Source organism: Astatotilapia calliptera, chromosome 2, assembly GCF_964374335.1.
Source record: "Astatotilapia calliptera chromosome 2, fAstCal68.1, whole genome shotgun sequence".
Taxonomy (NCBI): Eukaryota; Metazoa; Chordata; class Actinopteri; order Cichliformes; family Cichlidae; genus Astatotilapia; species Astatotilapia calliptera.
In genome coordinates, this window is record NC_137423.1 from 22,159,080 (window position 1) to 22,173,977 (window position 14,898).

General features: G+C 43.8%; 1 protein-coding gene and 1 long non-coding RNA gene across 2 annotated transcripts in view; one reads left to right on the plus strand and one right to left on the minus strand.

Moving 5' to 3' along the window:
- The first annotated feature begins 160 nt into the window (after positions 1-160).
- LOC145432480 (uncharacterized) lies at positions 161-5,137 on the plus strand. Its single transcript, XR_013912778.1, has 3 exons — positions 161-353; positions 1,220-1,362; positions 4,999-5,137. It is a non-coding gene; the product is annotated as an uncharacterized LOC145432480 (long non-coding RNA).
- The window catches only part of gpc3 (glypican 3), a 128,849-nt gene continuing 117,485 nt past the window's right edge, over positions 3,535-14,898 (minus strand). The window contains exon 8 of the mRNA XM_026187271.2: positions 3,535-5,201. Coding sequence (XP_026043056.1) covers positions 5,026-5,201 — 176 coding nt within the window. The 3' untranslated portion in view covers positions 3,535-5,025. The remainder of the gene's footprint in view (positions 5,202-14,898) is intronic.

The window sequence follows — 14,898 nt, forward strand, 5'->3', positions numbered from 1 at the left end:
GAGCTGAGGGTGGAGCTACACGGTGGCATAACATGTGGGTATGACCTATTACTGGCCCACATGACATAAAGAAAAGACTCATTTAGATATGCAAAAGTGCTCAAAATCACAGATCTCTTTCACAGAAGATACAAGTCTGACCTCTGCTTTGAGCAGGGATTTCTTATCAGTTTTTTTTCTTTTTTGCTGTTAGTGTTGAGATAAGAGTAGATAAAAGTCCTTGGAGTCAAACAGGCTTACACACACAGTCTTAACAGATATTAGTGACAATAAACCATTTTTATCTCTGTTTCTAGGCCACCCCAAGGACTTGAATGATAACCAGGACATTTTGTAACCACATCTTATCCAAGGTGGGGAAACAGAGACCAGTGTGAAGTCTTTTAAGTCTTCACCCAGATGCTTTTATTTGAGTCCAGTACATTAGAGTTTGTTTAAAATGGGTGGGTGAAACCGTGGCCAGTGTTTCTGTAACAAGGAGTCAAAAAAAATGACAGGGCCCGCTCCTTACACAAACACGATCAGGCTGTCCTGTGTTAGCAATGGGGCAGCTGTGCTTCGCACATCCAGCTGCCTGTCATATAGTGCTGTAAACAACAGTAAGCAGCTTGCTGGAAGCATGGTAGCAGGCTGTAGAGGTGGACTGAGATTGCACTCGCATCTAATGGGAGATGTATAAATCAGTGAAAAGCAGATGCTCACTGAGATGAAATGAGGAAGAATGCTTTTTTTGTTTAGACAAAAAGCTGCTGGACATGCTTGAAATGATGCGTCCTCCTGTCATGTTTTAGTTTTTTAAGCTGCACTTTGTTGGCGTCTGTCTGCTGGTGTTGTCATGCTGTTCTTTGCCTCTGACCTTTGTCCATCTCGCAACGCCGGCAAGAAAAGAGGAAAGAAAAAAACAATCTGAGTTTATTTAGCACTGAAAAGATTAAGCATGTGAAAAATTCAAAGTGTCAACCTCTTAAAACACCAGAACCGTCAAAAAAGGAGAAAAATAATTCAATTCACAATCAGAAGCTGCACTATTTGCTCATTTTCAGCAAGGATGAGGTGCACTACAGTCTTTTTTATGCCAAAAGTAGCATTGACAAGATTTTTGTACCCCCTGCATTTAAAAATGCCCGGACTTGTGCACATGTCCGTTGGTTTGGGGAGGGTGCGGGGGGGTTAGCGATCAGCAAAATGACATTCCTCCTTTTGTGTCCACATTCCTCAGGCGGCTCCACTCATTCTGTGTGACTGCGGCTGCTGCAGGGGAAGCCAGGGGCTGCTGAGGAGCAGGAGAAGGAGGAGGATGCTGGAGCTGTGTGTGCATGGGAGAGCGTGGGCCCAGCGCTCCTCTCAGCGGGCCAACAAAAGGTAAGAAAATGGTCCAGTGCCATGGTAATTAGACGTGAATGAGCTTTGAGCAACATGACATGTCTCGGGCCTTTCTCTGCAGCGAAGGAATTTCAACATCCAGCTTGGTAAAAATTGGACTGGACTTTGGGGGGTGGGCGGGGATGTGGCCGTGCACTTTTGAGCACCTGAATTACATTGTTATTTTAATTTATATGCAGTGTTTAATGACCCCTCTGGCTCGTGAAGGTACACAAGCCCGAACATCTTTGTGTGGCCATGAAAAAAGGGCTGAAATACATATTCATAGGGGAGTCAATCACTCAGGCAGAAAATGCAACAATTCCTAATAGTCAGCAATTCTCACTGTTCCTGCTGACTAACATCACATTGACCTTTCACTCTCATAATGCAGGCTGTTCCAACATTGCCCCAATATTACCCTAAGAAAACACATGGACTCTGCATCTCAATGGGCCTGTATGCCCATTCTCCAGCCTCACATTAGCATTCAGAGTATACTCCCCCCCCCCCTCCCCCTCCATCCCGGGCTAGCTGCTGCTCTCTCTGCAGCCGGCGTTTGCTCATCTCCTTATAATCAGCCTCCCGTTTACATCTTAAAAGCTGCAGCTCAGGAGAGAAAGGCACAGCTGGATAATAATGGCGTTTTTATCTAGCACTGCCGAGCAGAGGGTGTGTGGGTGTGAAAAGTTACAGCAGAGAATCGGGGACACAGAAATGGGATTTTGAAGTGCGTTTGCTGTGACAGGCGTGTTATCTGCGGAGCTGTGAGTGATTGGCCTTGTTAGGGAAGAAGACAGGCTTTAATAATGGAGACGAAACACAAACACTTGGGACTAATGAACCCTGGTTCACTGCTGGGTTGTGGATGAGTATAGCTACCTGGTTAAGTTAAGCTCAGGAGGTTAACAGACTGGGTCAATAGAGAGAAGCCCCACAGAGAGGGACAGCGAGGACAGTAGTTCATAATCTGCTGGGAGTGAAAAAATACAGATCCAAAGAAAAAACACATAATCCACGTGCTGCTTTAGGACTCAGAGCAACGAGTGCAGTCCAGAAACACATAAATTTCATGATTCATGACTCGCTTTGAAGTGGATCAGTAGCGAAAAGCACAGAAAGTAATATATATGCCTGGAACATTGTGTGTGCAATTTGTAATCGCAGCAGCGTGCCATCCATTTAATCCTTGTTTTTCATGGCATTTTAAGGATTATTCCATACCCAAAAAGCCAAATCTGTGAGTTGGAATCTTTCACTTCATGTTTTTGGGGTTGTTTTTCCACTTTCCTCCAACAACTTAGCATTGAGCTGTTGGTAGCTTTTAGTCCAAACATTTGCTCATTCTGCCATTACTCTCACGTAAAACAAGCCTGACAACCAAGTTAATCTGCAACTTAATTTTACTTAATTCATTCAGCCTGACACTACATCCATGTCAATCAGTTTATTCCTGGAAGGGGGTGTTTTCTTTTGCCTCAACTAATCACAAGTGAATGACTTTTGACCTGCCAACATAATGTTCAGTCAACAAAGAAGTCATGGGAGTGCTCGCCTGGAGCAGAAAGACACTTTTTAATGTTATTTGAGTTTATTAACAGTAGCAAACTAACATCCATCAAGTTCATCCATGCTTGTCCACACAGCAAGTGGTTCTTATATAGTGCTTTTCTACTCTACCTGACCACACCAAGCACTTTTTACATCTTGCTGCATTCTTTACCTATCTAACATTCACACACATTCATAGAAGCTAGAGTAGAACTGGAGGTTAGCATATTGTGACTGTGCAGACGGATGGAATAGCAAATCCATCAGATTCTTGGGTCTTAATGATAGAGCTGTGACACTAAAAAGTCTGCTAGCTTACACAGTCAGCATTTTTGCTAGCTCTACTTCTTATCCTTGTAGTAGCTCTATCCATTGTTCAAAGCACTTAAAGTGCCCACACATTCATTTAGCACTTTTTATACTAAACTAGTGTGTAGTACTTTTCCTGTTACACTCATACCACTGAAATATGCTTAGTGTTAGCAGCTAAGCATATTTCCACCCCCTTCGTGTCTTAAACTTCATTTCTTGCTTCATTGCTAAATGCTTAGCTGAATACGCTAATGCTAATTGTGATGCTAATATCTTAGCTTAAAAACACATTGCCACAGGCACAAAACATCAAAACAGACTGAGTTTATTTTACAATGTATTTTCCCCATCAACATTCAATTGAGAGAAAAACAAACACATCATTATTTCTTATGACTCCTAGGTGGGACACTGGCCAGGGGTCTTGTAACTGGCCATAGGAGACAAAAATCAGGTGGCGCTAGTCAAATAATTTAGGCCTGCACTTTGTTTAGGCATTCCACTGCCAGGACCCTGGTAGTCGGCATGCTCGATCGCTGATATGACTTAGCTGTACACCTGTGCTTTTCCTGACATGACAAGTCAAACAGTGGGCCATGGGCAGACTCAGCACTTGCAGCTGTGGAGTCAGCTGTGTGGTAGCAGCAGCACCATGTTAAAAAACCAAACAAATGAAACAATAAGAATCTCACTTTTGCTTTTAACCCAAAAAGCACAGAAAAAAAGATTAAATACAGAGGCCATCCTTGGAAATGTATGAGACCAGTGCAACATAACAAAATTAATGTACACGTTTTTATACATATTTATATTTCACATTAATGATCGCTTTATGCACAGTGCTAAAGAGTAAGCTAGAAACTGCAGCAAGGCTTCACAATCCGGCCAATAATTAGTCCAGAAAAAACCAAAATGCCAGTATTGTAAATAAACACGTTAATGTAAACATGTCACCAACACAGAGAAACATACACCTGTACAGTTATCAGGCTGACTTTGGAGACTTATATTCGAATGATAGCCCTTGGATCCTTTTTTTTATATTATAGGGCTGTTACTGTTTCTAAAAAAAAGTGCACCAGCTTTACAAAACAGAGCAAACAGTGATGGTGGGCGTGTGAAGGAAGCAGTCGGTAATAATTTAGCTATCACTACGACATAAACAATCAGAGAGAAGGGTGAGTAGTAGCAGAGCATTTTAAGGAACAGTGCATGTTTAAATAAGTGATTCATTGCATCATTCAGGGGGAAGGAGCTCACTAAAACTGACCAGATAAAGTCCAGCCCTGGCAGGAGGTCATGCTCTGCCACGAAGGAAAATGACAGCAGCTGATTTCGTCTTCTTCCAGTTTGTACCTGCTGGGCTGTGACTCAGTACAGACTGAGCGGGAGCATTTATTTATTTATTTTTTTAAAAGGCCCGTTGTGTGCTAGGTCCTTTATATGTCTAAAAATGAGTCTCTCCATCACTTTGTTACATTACATAAGAAGTGAGTGTGAGAACAGAGGTTAGGCAACAGGACGCAAAAGTTGAAATAACCATTGTGGCAGCGGACCAGTGGGCAACTTTCTTATTTACACAATGGCGTCTAATGTGCTTTAATAGGTTTGTTAAGAACACAGGTTGAACAGGTTCTTGTTCAGACAGATAAAGAGAAATGTAGCATTTTCTGTTGTTCATGCGTCCTCTGCTGAGCCACTAAACTTTATATCAGGAACAAGAATTCCAAAAAAAGGTTTGTCACATTCCACACATTTTGTACTGAATCCTAGAGGGAAGAGGTGATGGGAATGCATGGGTCAGTGGGGATAGACCGGGAACAGACTGAGCATCAAGGAGAGGATTGGAACTAGGTAGCTCCTCCACAGTGGAGCCGCGAGTGAGGAGACGCCTCCCATCCCAGCTGTAGCCAAACGAGGGGTTAACAGCTGCTCCTGGAAGGTGAAGTCATCCATTGCCAGGTTATCAGAAAGGTCTAAGGAGGGAGACAGATGGAGTCAGAGACGGAGGAGATGGACAGAAGATAATGAAGGAAGGTGAAAGAATGAAAAATATGAGCGAAGCAGGAAAAAGAAGAGGCAATTAGAAATAAAGGCTGCCACAAAAGCTGAAAAACACATGTCTGTCATCTTTCTGCATGATGTCTGACACAGCTGTAAAAACAATGTTACATTGGGAGAAACCCAAGCTGCTCATATAACCAGATGTTGCATGTTATTGTTGTAAACACGTGCTGAATCATACAGACATAAATTTTGCTGATAGCAAGTGCTGAAATGTGGTGAGATGCTGAAAAACAAAAAATTAAAGTGAAAAACCACAAAAGCCGCCTAAGGTCATGTCGAAAACTTAATGTGAATCATCTGTCACAATTTAACTGACATTTTAGTTAAAACAAGACTACGGCAACAACCCTTCATATTGTTGTTCTTCATATATACTGGTATTTTCCCTCACAACCATCTCTAGGGTTTACTGTAAACAGTAAAAAGGAGATAACACCCAGTGAGCAGCAGCTCTCTGGGTGTTCTGGGTGTCAGAGGAGAATGAGCAGACTGCTTCAGGCTGATAGGAAGTCAACAGTAACTCAAATATCCACTTGTTACAACCAAGGTATGCAGAAGGGCATCTCTGAACACAGAACACATCACAACACTTCAAGCAGAAGACCACACTGGTCTCACTTTCCTGTCATTTCCTGACAGGAAAACGAGGCTACAATTTACACAGATTCACAAAAACCAAACGATGAAAGGTTGGAAAAATGTTGTCGGTCTGATGAATCTCGATTAATGCTGTGATATTTGGATGGTAGGGTCAGAATTTGGTGTAAAGGACATGAACACATGGATCCATCCTGCCGTGTATCAACTGTTTATGTCAGTATCAGTACTCAGTTAGGTTCAGTATTTTCTGTTGGATTCTTCCAGCAGGATAATGCACATCATAAAAATCAAGTAATCTCAAACCGGTCTGTTGAACATGACAGTTAGCTCACTGTATCCAAATGGCCTTCACAGTCACTAGATCTCAGTCCAATAGAGCATCTTTTGGATGTGGTGGAATGGGAGATTTGCATCATGGATGTGCAGCTTAAAAAATTCTGCAGCAATTGTGTGAGGCTACCATGTCAAGATGGACCAAAATATCTGCGGCATAGAGTTTGAGTTGCTAATTCAGCTGTTTCTGCTGCTTCACACTTGGCAGCAAACTGTACAAGTGCAAGGTTGAGATTATCCACTAATGAAGCCAACAGAACCACACCTGCAAAATGCAGAGACGAAATCCTGCAGCCACCAAAGTGGAGACCTTCCGCCTCAGGACTTGAGAAATCGTCAGTATATTATGCCTCGGGAGTGAAAACGGGCTGGTCATCCGTCTGTGCTTTCTCTATGGGAGGCGTGCCAATGGGATGGACACAATCCTCAGATCGTTCCTTCTGCTGACCAACTATCCCCAGTTGAAGTCAGCACCAGTGTTACTAATTCTAGCCAAAAGAATAAAAACATACTTTTCATCAAATAAATCTACAGTGATGTTTTTTTCTCCCCTTTCTTCCAAAGGTAATTACTTATTATCTTCAAGGAAGTTGCATATTTCTACTTACTACATGTAAAAATGACTGAGTGCTTTACATGAGAAAAAAGGTTATATATAGCTTAAATATTCCTACCCAAAAAAGCAAAATGAGCCATCATCAGAAGCACATATGACAGTCATGTGAGTATAAAATGCATCTCAAAAATCTCATAAAATGGTTTAACTTTTACATGTTTACTAAATTTAATATATCCCAAAATTCTCTGCCACACAGAACAAACAATTGCTGTATTCAGACAGTCAATATTCAGTACTGTCAGAGAGAAATCACACAGATGAAGACACAGAATACAACCTGTAATTAGATTGTCTCATCAGTATCATGTGGCAACCAAATGAGCTGTAATGTTTTCCTCTCATCATTCTTCTTCTATGGCTACGTTCACACTGCAGGCGAAAGCACATCAAATCCGATTTTTTTGACCCTATGCGACCCATATCCGATCATGGTATGACAGTGTGAACGGCGCAAATCCGATATTTTCAAATCCGATCTGGGTCACTTTCGTATGTGGTACTGAATCCGATACATATCCGATGTTTTAGAAAGCGACTGCTGTGTGAACGGTCAAGTCGCATTAAATCCGCCTTTTACGTCACCGACACAAGACTGAAGCCAATTATCAGCGAAAGCTTCCTAGCCATCCAGTGTAGATGTCAGTGAAACTGTTGGGAAGACAACGTTGGAGAAACGTGAAAATTTTATTTGTACTGTATAATCTGCAGATTCTGACAGAAATCTGCAGCTATCCTTTGAAGCACCGCTCCTCTCTTAAACAGCAATAAGGATCATTATTAGGTTATTTACATTATTATGTAAATAACAAAATAACTTAAAGCAAAAATTGGGAAACGTAAAGTCCGAAGTCTTTATATTAACGGCCATCAGTCAAACAATACTGTTTGTTCTTGGTCTAAACAGAGCGCGTTGTGTGTGACATCTTCTTTTGCGCATGCGGGCCGCTTTGAGCGTTCACACTAGAGCACGTTTGCTGTCGCATTTTATTTGTAGTGTGAACGAGGAGACAAAAAAATCGGATTTGATCAAAAAATCGGAATTGAGCATTAAGACCTGCAGTGTGAACGTAGCCTTAGATTATGTTAATCTTCTGTCAAATGGTCTGCTCCCCCCCCCCCCCCCTTTTTTTTTTTTTTTTTTTTTACAGATCGTGAAATGTTATTATTGTGTATCAGTTACCATTTTAACCATCTGATATGCCCTTTTGGTTGTTTTGTTTTTTTACAAAGGTATATTGAAATGTAATCTCTCCCGTTATTGAGTGCTGCTTTGTTTTTCATTCAGCTTTTTGTTCTGGAAATGCAAACTTTTGTTTCCATTAAACAGAAAAAGGTGGAAAGTTGTCACCTTTTCTTATTTCTGCATTAACTCTTTCATGCAGACTGTGCATTTTTTCCCTTGAAGATGCACTGTCATTGCCAAGTAGCAGTTTTGTGCTCAGCACTGTATATGAACGTAGTGCTGATGAGAGCACAGGAAGTATGGTTGCTATGTTGTTGCTATGAGAATTCATACACACACACACACATATTATATATATATACGTATATACACACACATATATAAAGGAGAGAGTTGGCATATTTAGGAGAAAAACATTTGTGGAGATAAACTGGAATCTTTTTATTTATTTCATTATTTCTCATGTGAGATTAAAAATAAAATAATATAAAAAAAGAATATCTAGGTTCGTTTTGACCTTGAAAAAAGACTTTTTGTCCCTGCTGTTTTCTCAGTACCAGGGTGCCATCACAGGATTGTTGCCGCTGTATTTGTCATTGCTAAGCTAACCTGTATTTACATGTTTACTGGGGCAGAAACACATCTGTTAGCGGTTTAGCCTAGGAAATACCTGCTTACACACTTGAGCAACAATAAGTTACTGTGCTGTTATTGCTGTTAAATAAGTGATTAGGGTGAGGAAGTGATAGAAAGTATGCTATTAATTTTCATAATTTTTACAGGTCTGCAACCAAGCATAAATGTTTGAAAAAAAAAAAGTTAAAAAAAGAACAGATAACGCACCAGTGGGCAGTCAAGTGAAAAAGCCATCTGAGCCAGCGGGGATCAGTGTTCATTAACTGATGGATCCGGCTTCTAAAACACATCTGATGTGGCTTGGACCTTGGAGTCCATCAGAATCAGCTAACGCTCAGGGTTTATTGTATCGCACATGCGCTGCGAGCGCACCAGGGATAATATGGAGAAAATTAGAGTTGTGCGAGGTTTATGCATTGTTTGCCTCTGGTGAAAGCTTCCATTTAAGGCATACTGTTATTTTTCACTTTCATCTCTCCCTCTGCAGATACTGTAATGATGCCCTGAGGCAACGCAGGTAACTCATTTGCTCCAATGGGGCTGCTTGGGGCTTAGTGTCACTATTTTGTGGATGTGAGTCAGAGAAAGATAATCTCTTTTCCTATTTTTCTCCATCTGTTTTGCGTGCTGCAGTGACTCCTTGGCTACCTGCTGCTCTGATGTTGCTTACTGCTCTCTTGCTGCACTGCATCCACATCTGTTTCCCCCCTGACACCGAGCAGATCACCCTCCCTTTGTGTGAAATATTCTGTGCTACTTTGTCTGGCAAAAAGCTGTGAGAAAGGCTGAAATATAAAGGGTGAGCTATTAGGGAGGCCAGGAGGATATCAGTAATAAAGCAGCAGTACAGTTAGGAATGCGAGCTATGAGTTGAGCCGCCCTCTGTTAAACCAGACACAAACACACACACATGTGCGCAGGTGGACTTCTGACATAGCTTCCTCCCACACACTCCTGATGGTTGTGCATACATTCTCATCCTGACACACACTCATACCGCACGGTCACATCTGAGCTCCTAAAAATAACACATTGCTCCTAATTGAATTAGCTGTCTCATCTGATCTGTGTACTGTTCCCCCTCACGGCAGCGATCCAGCAGGAGGAAGTGGCTGATCTGAGCCGCTGTGTGATCACAGGGAGCAGTCAGGAATCTGATGAAAGCTTCGCCCTGCTTTACTTGAGTAAAAACACAACAAACCGCCTAACTGTGTAGCGCCTCAGGCTCCTACACACTCAGGCACCATCTTGAACAGAGAAATACACTCCAGTTCAAGCATAAAAACGACTCCTAACTCAGCAGACAACTTACAAATAACCCGTTTCAAACTGCACCTTTAGCCACTTCGTTATTAGCAGCCTGTGGCAAAATCTTTTTTTTTTTTTTTTACATCAACAAGGTGATTCCCAAAGAGCTATTAGCTGACACCTTGGCATATCTTGACATTACGCACTTTGTGTCCTGAAGGAAATGAGAAGAAACCCTGACTAAGAGAGTCCTGGCTGTGTTGAAGAATAAACTTTCAAGCTCATTAGAATTGAATAAACTCTGTTGGCGCTTTACATATAGTCTACTTCCATGTATGTTTGCACACTTCCTATTGTTCTAGCAAAATGCAAAGAAATGAGTGGCTCAAGATTTTTGCACAGCACTGTAAATGCACTCCAGAGCTTCGAAATGCATCTCCTACAAATTTCTTTGCCGTTACGACATCATTTGAATGGCGGCCAGGGGACAATTGACTTTTTTTCCTCCTCCTGTGTCCTCTGACATGGCAGTGGGCAGGCATTCTCTGGGGCTCTGAAAGAACGATTTGTCACTGTCGACAGCGGCGCACTGTACTGCCGAGCCAATTAAGCTCAAGGTGCAATTTGATACAGCTTTTATATACACTGTGGGTAAGAGGGAGGGCAGGGTCTCGGGCGGGGTCTCGGGCGGGGGTGGTGGGGGGGCCGTTTGCATGCGCGTTTGCATTTGTGGAGTTGTGCGGGGATGATTGAGTGGGGTGTGTGCGCACGCCCGTCCCTATGTGTGGTTGTGAAAAAGCTGGAGACAAAGTGGGAGAGCATTGTGTTGGTGTTGCTTTACAGCGGCAATAATGCGAGTGAAAAAAAGGGAAAAATCTCAGGCTCTGAAAAAAATCCCTAAAGCCAGGGAGGGAGGGGAGAGAGAGGGCCTTTTCTTGCTAGTTTAAACACTTTGACATGAGCAGCACCACAGAGGGGCCTTGTTCTGCAGGATTTAAAAACAACCCAACGGGGACTGAACACTATGCAAACTTAGATCCCTTACACTCCTGCGCAGGGCTGGGACTAATAATATCCTGGTATAATTAGTGATGAACACCTGTGCCTGTGTGCAGCAAGTAAGTGAAAGTGACTGAGAGGAGAACACAGACACAAGTAATCCAGATTCTTTTCCCCCTTTTGAGGAGGAACCTGGACAGCGGACAGACAGGGACAATTAGGCAAATAGATGAATAACTCCTGGATATAAATAGAGCCACAGTCCAGACTGTGATTAATGTGACCAATGTGGGCCCTGGTGGCTTTCGGCAGAACACAGCCCCCCTCCTGCTCATCCATTCAGAGCCTCTGCAAAAAGACGCCACCTTGCTAGCGTACCCCTGCTACCTTTATCGTGGCCTTATGAGCTTGAGTTACGACCCAGGGGAGAGGTCAACAGTCCAACCATTGATTGGTAACGGTAAAGGCTCTGGGCTGCGAAGCAAGCACGGTAGTCACATGCAAGTTAACAAACGAGGTCGCATTCAGGGTTTAGCTTTATGTTTTCTTTAGTGACCGGTCCCTGGGAGGACAGACCAATATATCCAGGCGCTGCAGTATTTTAGCGTGGGAGCGGATGTTTGTTTGGATTCTCCTCACAGGTCAAACGGTGGCTGCAGTGTGTGTGTGTGCGTGCATGTGCATTAAGTGTGTCTGTTGTCTCTGTCTGTGCAAAAGGAGGACAGGGGGAAGACAGAGAGGGAGGGGAGTCTGGAGCGTTGTTTTCAGCAGCGCTCGGTGCCCGAGGCTCGTCCTTTACGCTTTGCAGTTGTCACAACAAGCAAACTATGTAGAAAAATTGCAACGGCGAGCAGAGAGAGACGCATTTCCCAGCACAGGTGAAGAGTACAGGTTGGAGAAAAAATAAATAAATCACACGAAATGCTGTCGGTAAAAACGTTTTCTTAATTTAACTCATCTTAACGGAGTGGGTGCACACCAGTGGCTGAAGCGTTACTGTAACCCCTCCGGTGAGAGTGTGTGCCTTCATGGTGCAGTACAGTTTATTCAGTACATGTGTGCTATGCACAAAGGCCTTTTTTGGTCAGATAAGTATGTGGAATGTTAAGTCTCCAAACACAGGTGCTTCTTATGAAATGGAGGAGATGGTTTAGATTGCTGCTACATTGGCAGACGATGTGTGCGCATAACACATCTAAGCTGCTCAAATTTGATCTGGGTTTTGAAGATTCAACAGATTAAGTGATATTTTGGTTTCCAAGATAAAGCAAATATTTTATCCCTTGTCCCATTGCAGCAGAGCAAACTACTCGCTTGGATATTAAACTCAGCAAATTTAGAAATTGAATGGCCAGCATGTATATATGTATGTGTGTGTGTGTGTGTGTGTGTGTGTGTGTGTGTGTAGTCTTCTTTCAGTAGCCGCCCTTACAGCTGCAAAGACATGGGTTCTATAAAAACATAATAGGAGCTGCTCATTCGTTTGGCTTATCTGGAAGAGATTAACTGATAAGACAGTGCACTGTGATTATCGGCTCCTTGGTCACATTCTCAAACTCCGACACTTGGCCAGGGCGCTGAGTCCTGGGACACTGCTTGACTGAGAGCCGGGAGTGAAATGAGGGAGCGGTCCGGGATGCCTCTGTCGATGGGCTGGGAATGTGACCGTCTGCCTCCACACCCACAGGCCGACCACAGGGGCGCTCGGAGAGGCTGGGAATGTCGGGCCAAGAAAAACGGGACGCCCAGAGGCGGCCCTGGCGCTGGCCTTTGCAACGGCGCTGCTCTCTGAGCTACTCCGGCCTCCCAACTTCCACAACTCTGTTATTCTAGACAGAGGGACCCTCCCACACAAAGGGCAAGAAAGCAAGACAGAGAGACACGATGCCAAAGAGGGCCGGGGACATGAAAACACAGATGATGGCGTTTTAATTGCTTTTGAAAAACAAAGGTGCACAATTGATTAAAAAATGCGAGAAGACGTTGCTTGAGTGAATCTGCAAAAGTTCCCCGTTGCTCCGATGGGAGAGGAATACACCCTCCTGTTGACCGGGGAAAACCGACCCATCACAGGCACTCTCTCAACTGCAGCTTGTGGAACAAATGCAAGTCAACAGTTATTAATTAACATGGTCAACGAAGGGCGGTGCTGTCACCGAGGGAATGACCAGCATGCTGCACCCATTACCCTCTCCCCTGCACCATCCAAATTAAATTTACTCCAGTGTATTTATAGTCTCCGCCTCCCGAAGCAGCTAATATGATCACAGAAAGGAGTAAAAGACCTAGCTTGAATAGAAATAAAAGCTTTGAGCAGGGACGTAAATTTTAACCGAGAATTCCTTGCAGTGCTGACGCTGCGAGGGCGGAAAGTGTGCGCACTAGCGAGAGAGGTAAAAACCATAACAAATCAAACATACAAAGAGTTGTCTGTGAAGGTTCTCAGTCATCCAGGTCATCGTAGTCAAAGGAGCTTGCAAAGAAAAGCGTCTGGACTTCTTTAAGTTGCTTGAAGACGTTTCACCTCTCATCCGAGACTTTCCACCATTTGACCTTAGAACTGAAGAAGCTTCTCGGATGAGAGGTGAAACGTCTTCAAGCAACTTAAAGAAGTCCAGACACTTTTCTTTGCAAGCTCCTTTGAATACAAAGAGTTGATTCTGTACTCAGGGCGAAGAGCTCATTCAGGGCAGGGGGGGGGGGGGGGGGGGGGAGCGCTTCTGTGTACAGAGAAGGGCTGTGAACCCTCTAAGAGGTCAGTCCTGAGGCGGGGTCAGAGGTTGGCAGGGTGCACCGTTTGAGACTGCTTCTGAAAAGACTGGACAATGGCAGTTCTTATTGGAACAAGCGAGAGACTGGCATAGAACGACAGAGACACGAGAGAGAGAATCAAGTTAGTGGGTAGCTGATGGGTCAGCATTTGACCCAAGGGGCATCCTGGGCCTCGTCCTGGTCAAGCTGCCTCCAACAAGCACATTTTTTGGATTCTGTCTTTATCTTCTTATAATAACGGAAGCCGACAAAAACATGTTTACATTCTTTTCCTGGGTCCGGCAATCAGTAATGGAAATGGTGCTGGTAGATTCTGATATGTTTGTTGTTTAGATGTCCTCACTGACTAACCAGCCGAATTGTCCCCACATTCCTGTCATAGAAAAAAGCCAGACTACAAATACAGCCAGGAGTGACAACTTGGCTGGTCTGACTGCACACACAGAGAGCTCCTGCAGCGCAGTTTCACTATCTGTCTGAGCCCTTTTTAGTGGTTAGCCTGCGGTTTCCTGCAGCAGCTCCGAGTGTAGTGACAGCAGGACTGTTCACTGTGTCGTCGAGTTACTTTCACGAACAGCCTGGAAGGAGAGAGTGAGAGCAGGCCAGAGGGAGGGGAATGGATGGAGGGAAAATTTAAAAAACGCAGGTGAGATTAGAGGGTTAACGTGTGAATTGAAAACCTCCCAAACTCTCAGCCGAGCTTTTAAGACATTCCCCACAAAATGGCTTCTGTGTGTCACTGTGGCGGCGAGCAGCAGAGCTGCGGACCTCGAGAATGGTCCCGCTGTGTGCAGAGTGTTTGTGGACTGTGGCTGAGCTGATGGACACGACCCAGGAACAGGCCTGGAATCAATTTAGTGCGTCCAGAAAGTGCCTGTGAATGTAAATAAAGCTCTTGAGCAAACAAACGCTTTTCCAAGAGGCACACACAAACACGGAGAAATGCAAAAGGCCTACAAAATGAATCAAATGCTGGTGGGCCCCCTTCAAGTACATGATGAGAACCCAGCTCTGAGCCCTTGTATCCACATAAATTAAAACCAGGACTCTTCTTCCTGCCTTCTGGCTAATTTGGAGTGTTTTATCCCTGAACTGATCTGAGATAACACCATGACAGAAGCCCAACGACAATAAGAAGACAACATCATCCCCCTGTTCCTCTCCCCCCTCTTTTTCTGCTCCATTTCCATCTTCCCCTCTTACTGCCACCTCATTC